General features: G+C 40.0%; 1 protein-coding gene across 1 annotated transcript; it reads left to right on the top strand.

The window, feature by feature from the left end:
* Positions 1–2,292: 2,292 nt before the first annotated feature.
* Positions 2,293–5,993, top strand: PANX2 (pannexin 2; the record flags this gene model as incomplete). Its single annotated transcript, XM_009700583.1, has 2 exons — positions 2,293–3,744; positions 5,632–5,993. Coding segments are annotated over 2 exons (1,814 nt in total), but the record flags the coding sequence as incomplete, so codon positions are not given.
* Positions 5,994–7,030: the final 1,037 nt, after the last annotated feature.

The raw sequence follows: 7,030 nt of genomic DNA, 5'->3' as shown, positions 1-7,030 counted from the left end.
AAAATGAATATATATTTGATTGTTGTTGTATATATACAATGTTGGCAGAAGTCACCTTAGCTTTCAGGTCTCAGTGAAGAGAACTGGAGAAAACTGTTTACAGTTTATTCGGTAGTAGCAACTGATACATGAATCAAAAAAGAATCCTTTCGGATGATTTGTATGAATACTTGTTGCTGTCTTCCCAAGTATTCATGGTGTTGAGACCTAGGAGAAATGAACCCATGTATGTCACAGGAACCTGGGTTTCATATTGGCAGGTTCTGCTGAGCTTAGGAACACCCAATTCAAAATATTTCTGCTTATGAGAAACACAGCGCGCTTCTCTGCCTTTTTTCCCCCATGGGAACATTTTCACATAGGAATCTACTTTGTCTCCTGGGAAATCATACAGTAACTCTTTGATAGTAGGAGTGGAAATTCTTTGTGCTCATCCCTTCATGGGTAGGGTTGGGAAGGCATGTGATTAACGAAACCAAGTGAGCATTTTTCTTGTAACACATGGCTGTAAATACACAAAAATAGCCTCAGTGGGAAGCTGTGTAACGTTCGAGTGCTTTAAGCTCTCCTCTGAGGTTGAAGTTAGATTATTTTAAAATAGTCTTCAAAAGTGATTTTAAAGAATTTGCAGGGCTTACTCATTTTACATGCTGTCTTGGGTAGCATCATTTATTCTGTCAGCTCTGTTTAAATTGGTTATATTTTTAGAAAAGAATCCTCACTGAATCACTTTTTTTAAAAAAACAGTTTTTGTGCAGTCCTCAGCATGTGGATCTCTGTAGGTCACAGAAGAGGTTTACACCTCAACATTTTACCAAAGAACTAGTAATGCTTTTGATTTACTCGCATATGAGAAGTAGTTGGTCAAAGAAGGAGTCCTCTCTTTAGCCACAAGAATTAGGGGGGTTTGCCTGCTTATTAATTTTTAATATTTTATTTATTGTTATCAATCAACTTAATATTTTATTATTTCTCTTCATGATTTGTATTATTAAGAGAACAGTACCACCACTCTCTTCCAGTGAGCTGTTCTTGATCTGAATTGTAGACTGCATTCAGAACTGGAGCAAGCTTGGTGTTCTTGAGTGATTCTCAAATCAAGAGAACATGACTTCTTCCTATGGGTTTCATCTTAGGAAATTTTTTAGAAGTATACCAGAAGACTGTAAAATATATTCCCTTTGTTCTACCTGCCAAAACATGAAAATATGGTCTTCCTCTTTGGAGAGGGTGCTTTGATAATGGTCATTGTTCTTTGGGCAATTAATACTGTTCTAGCTTTCACAAGTTTTTCTATCTTACTTTCACGTATTGCTAGAAAAATGTAGTTGTATAACAACATAACTTATCTACTGGGTCAAGACAAAAGTCCTTTTAGCCCGGCATCCTGTCTCTGATGGTGGCAAAAAGCAAATGCTTAGGAAGGAGTGTTAAAATAGACAAGCGTATGGTGTTACTTCCTAAGAGAAAGACTTCCACCCTCTAGCAGCCTGTGGCTTAAACATATCCTGAGAGAACAATTGCATCACTCTCTGTGTATTTAATAATCCTTACTATACTTTTTCTTCCATTACTTTGTCTGATTGCTTTCTTGATCCACAGTATTTATTTCTTCCATAATACTGTACAACAGTGAGTTCCACCATTTAATTGCACATTGTGTAAAAAATGTTACAGTTTCAAATGTAGAATTAAATTTTCGTAGTGATAAATACAGTTAACACACCAGATTCTGTCCTGGTCAGTCACACTTTAATTCAAGACTGTCAGCTGGGAGGGATATAGTTGACTAAATGCTTGTGTATCTTTATGTTTTAATTTTTTCTACCATATCCAATGAGTAGACTTTGTTAATAAGGATTAAAAACATTGCCTTCAGCTACATCTAACTTTTTTCTATTTAGAAGAATATTAAGCTGGGATGAACCGTAAATTTCACCTAAATGAGCCTTTCAGCATTTGCACATAACATCCTCAGCTACTGTATAGTGGATATCAGATCTTTTAGCTTTACAGAGTTTAGGTCACAGTTGCTTAGGATATTGTTCTCAGAGAGGTCATTAAACCTTGCTGACATTTCTAGCTCAGGTTCATTCTAAAAGTTCCAGGTAAATAGATTTGCCTGGGGATTTGTGAAGATGTGTGCAGGCTGAGCTGTCTAATAGACATGGAGGGCTTAACGGTCATGTAAAGATACAGTAAAATAAAATTGATATAATTTGAAATGTTTATTTTCCAGAGCTCCTTTTGTAGGTTAAATGCACAGCAGTGACTTTTCTCTCTGTTATACAGAGGAGCCAATATACTGTTATACACCACACAACTTCACCCGCGATCAAGCCTTGTATGCCAGAGGATATTGTTGGACAGAATTAAAAGATGCCTTGCCAGGAGTTGATGCCAGCCACTGGCCCTCCTTGTTTGAGCATAAGTTCCTACCTTATGCACTGCTGGCTTTTGCTGGGATAATGTACATTCCAGCTCTGGGCTGGGAATTTCTGGCCTCCACCCGACTGACTTCAGAGCTTAATTTTTTGCTTCAGGAGATTGATAACTGCTACCACCGTGCAGCTGAAGGGCGGGCACCAAAAATAGAGAAACAGATTCAGTCCAAAGGCCCGGGGATCACCGAGAGAGAGAAGAGAGAAATCATTGAGAATGCAGAGAAGGAAAAAAGCCCTGAACAGAACTTATTTGAGAAATACTTGGAAAGAAGAGGACGAAGTAACTTTTTAGCTAAGCTTTATCTTGCAAGACATTTGTTCATCATCTTTTTAAGCATCATACCGATTACGTACTTGTCCACCTACTATGCTACCCAAAAGCAAAATGAATTTACATGTGCACTAGGAGAGCCTCCAGACAAAACGAGCAGCTCCAAATTGCACATCAGAGTGAACTGTAAACTGCCATCTGTCCAGCTCCAGCGGATTATTGCTGGTGTAGATATCGTTCTCCTCTGCTTCATGAACTTGATAATCCTCATCAACTTAATTCACCTCTTCATATTTCGCAAGTCTAACTTCATATTTGATAAACTGAACAAAGTTGGAATAAAGACCAAGAAACAGTGGCAGAAGTCCCAGTTTTGTGATATCAATATTTTGGCCATGTTCTGTAATGAAAATCGGGACCACATAAAATCATTGAATCGTCTGGATTTTATTACAAATGAAAGCGATCTGATGTATGACAATGTGGTACGCCAGCTGCTTGCAGCGTTGGCCCAGTCCAATCATGATGCCACTCCAACCATGCGTGATTCAGGGATCCAGACGATAGACCCAAGTGTTGATCCAGCAGACATTGATGCTAATGAGCAGCTCATTATTAAGAGACCAAGGAAGAAGATGAAATGGATCCCGACCACCAATCCCCTTCCTCAGCCATTCAAGGAACAGTTAGCCATTATGAAGGTTGAAAACCATAAACCTGAGAAACCGAAGCCTGTGCGGAGAAAAACAGCAACAGACAGCCTTATAGCTCCTTTGTTAGAGTCTGCTGCAAAAACCTCACAGCAATCATCCGCTCATAAAACCGAGCCAAATGCCATCCCAAGCACAAGCAGTGAAAAAAAACACACACGACACTTTTCCTTGGATGTTCATCCGTATATACTTAGTAGCAAAAAACCCAAGCCAGAGATTCAAGCCATCCCCTCGATGCCTACGTCAAAAAGCCAAGAGGGTGGATTTTTAAACCAGGAAGAGAATGTCGTAGTACACGTTGCCTCCTCTCTCAAAGGTACAGTATGCCATAATGCCCGTACCCCCTCCACAGACCAGAAATTGCATAGCCATCTTCGGGAGCTCAAAGCTTATCTGAACTGTTTGAGCTACCTTGCTAGATTTTGGCATAGCTAATAATCTTAGGGCTTGCAGGTCTCAGAAACAGAGGTTCTCTCTCTTTAACAGCTATATGGAGGATAAGGATTATTACAGGCAGAGCTGTACAAAACAGCCTGCAGGCTGTTAGTGCTGGTAATTTTTCAAATGTAAGCAGATTTTCACAATTACAAATGTGGCCATGCCTTGCCAAGGAAATGGGGAGGGTTTGGCCTCCATGATAGCCTTCCTGCTTCACCAGCACCTGGCACGTTTTCAAACCTGCCTCATTTTCAAGTCATGTGGGAACTGCCATGGTAGATGACCAGTACTCTGACTAGTAATAGCCACTTAGGAGTGTGTGAGAAACTGTGCTAGTGGCAGTTAAAGCTGCCTGTAGAAAAAATTCTCTTTACTACCAATTCCTGGGGGTTGGCATGTGTTTGTCACTTAGGAAATCACAACTCAGATCATTGATATTGTTCTTCACGCAAGAGACATTTTAAATTGCCCTTTGTCTCATGTGGACCAGAGGATGGATGATCTGAAGTGTGGGTGCTGGCCAGGGATTCAGGAATTCTGCCATTCCCTTCCTGTGTGGCCTTGCAGGAGATGCTCTTTCTGTGCCTCAGTTTCCTGTGTGTGTCTTGGAAATCCTGTCCCTTTCTTACCTCAAAGAAGTGTTTTCAATATATCAATAATTGTTAGGTGCTACAGTGATGAGTAAAGCCATGTGAGCATTAAGAAAATTGATGGATCAGTAGATAAACTGTTAGACAGACAGATATGTTCTTGTTTATTTTTGTAAGCTACTGACATAAAAAGAAGCACTATGCAGTTGAAGTTACAGAAAGCTTTGTGCGTACTTAAAGCAATGGCTCTCATCTCATTACAAGCTAAGACCTCCCTCTGGGCTTCGACAGACTGACAGCTACCGTCACCCCACTGCCCAGCAAAGAAGTGATTTGAGGTATAAAAGTTTCTGTCACTTCCAAACCCCTATGCTCCTTAGAGCCCTCCAACTCCCCAATGTGCATGTGAGCTATTCTACAGCATTCCTTATCCAGTCACCTGCTCTGATTTCAACTCCTCAAAACTGCTGGGATTTCCTGGCCTCAATTACCTTCATCTAAATTAGTGCTTGAATATTTTAAGGGAAAAAAAATAATTACTGTAGTTTTGGGGCTGTGTTACTCCCCATTCCCATTAAAAATTTTCAGCTTTGCTTTTGAGTTAGACCTACACCGCAGTCCATCAGGTAAGGCAGACTTACAGTTTCTGGAAAGAGACATCAGTTAATGTCAAATTACTGAGTTCTTTCTAAAGACAAGTGGCTTACAATGTGTAACCACTGGTTTTTCCCATTGAAAATATCAGTGCTTTTTGTATTCCATCCTGTGGATTTCAGCAGTCATAATGTTTGTCAAATCATTAAATCATAACATTTATAAAACACCTGCCAGACTGTAGAGGAGAATAAAAGATACTTTTCACTTGTTTTTTGTTCATTTTACAAAAATACCATTCACATAAGGAAGCATGAGCATGCGTAAAAAAGAGCGAGATTTATAAAACCCATTTGTTGTTTGTCCTATTTCCCTGAGCTTACAACCCTGTTGTTTGGAAACAGTCCTGTTGGAGTTCTCAAAGGATCCCAAGAAAATTCATTTTTGGGTCCACTCCTGCTCCCACTGAAATCAGCGGCAAAACTGCCAATGACTTTTATTGGTTCAGGACTCTCCTCTCTGATGGACTGGAAGGGTGAAAGACTACTTGTCTTGTAACTGGCTGTTCTGTTCTCTTTTAGACACCCCTCATCCTGCAAAAGAGATCCTATACTCATCTGAGACATGCAGAACTGTGCCTGCTGCGGGGGCTTTTGTCACATGTAACCACAACCATATAGCCACAACCGCTGCTGCAACCAGTATGACTTTGAACCAGGTCAAGCCAGAGCCAACACCTGCACTGAACTGCAACCCAGCCCACCCTTTGCTGCACATCAACACGCTGTACGAGGATCACGAGGAGGAAGTTTCAAACATAATAGACAACGGTATGCACTCACCAACTGACACGGGAGAAATTCTCTCCATCCCTACCCCGAAGCAGATAAGGTTGGCAACCTTTGATGAACCAATGGCAATGGTGAGCTCGGTGGAGTACTGAGGACCCCGGACTCCAAGGCTGTGCCCTCGGGGCGAGGCCCAAGACCACTGCAGTGCGGACCATGGTCCCCCCAATGATGCAGTTCACTGCACGAGCATGGAGAGTTTTCACGTGGACTATAGCTTTTGGTAATAACACCGAACGGTTTTTCAGGATCACATCATGAGCCCCGACAGTCATTCACAGAATAGAATAAAGAAAATCTGGTGGAAATAGACCTTTAACACCAAGACAACCATTAACTCTAGCTCTAAACTATAGCTTCCTGATTTAAATGAGGATTAGCACAATTTATGAATATTAAGGGTCTGATGGCATGCCACAGTAATTTTAGTGTTTAAATCCTTTGCATTCAGAATCACTGATTAAAGTTAAAACAACATGGAGGTGAGGTCTACTTTTTTAATGGCAGCAGTTAAATAAGAGTTTTTTTCTAAGTGGAGAGGATTTTTTTTTCAATTCAGGATTATGAAAAAGTTATATGCAAGCAAAATTTTTGTTTGTTTGTTTCTTTAGCTCACTAATGTTGGGCTTGATGGAGACTTAGCTGAAAGGGCCTTACTACCACCAGCATTTAAATGTGAAAAGATTGATACGCTCAGTCTGTTCCATTTATAAATGAAAATACCTGAGGTATGCCCCGCCCTTTAACAAGCTTATATGTTTGATGGAAGATGATGAAATGAAGAGTTTATTTTTTTAAATATATTTTACCATGGAAAAAATTACTTTAATAACTTTTCAAAACAAGTGTTGCTTTTAACAAAATGTGTAGAAGAGAGCCATTGTAGCCGCTTATTTTTTCATAGTGTATTTATGAACAGGTTAGAAACTTTCATGGGTGCTTCACTGATACGAAATATATTACAAAGGTTGTTAAAAAAAACTTACAAAATATGAAACCAGCAAAGCTGTTTTCAAATAACACACAGTTAAAGAATTCTGTGAATTTAGGTCTGCAGACTTGGCTAGTCCTTGATTCAGCAAACACTTAAGGCCATGGGTGGCACTGAAACGACTCGTATGTCTAAAGCTAA

This window comes from Cariama cristata, unplaced genomic scaffold (genome assembly GCF_000690535.1).
Source record: "Cariama cristata isolate BGI_N322 unplaced genomic scaffold, ASM69053v1 scaffold36335, whole genome shotgun sequence".
Taxonomy (NCBI): Eukaryota; Metazoa; Chordata; class Aves; order Cariamiformes; family Cariamidae; genus Cariama; species Cariama cristata.
Note: the sequence above shows the minus strand (reverse complement) of the source record. Positions and strands in the feature narration are given on the sequence as shown.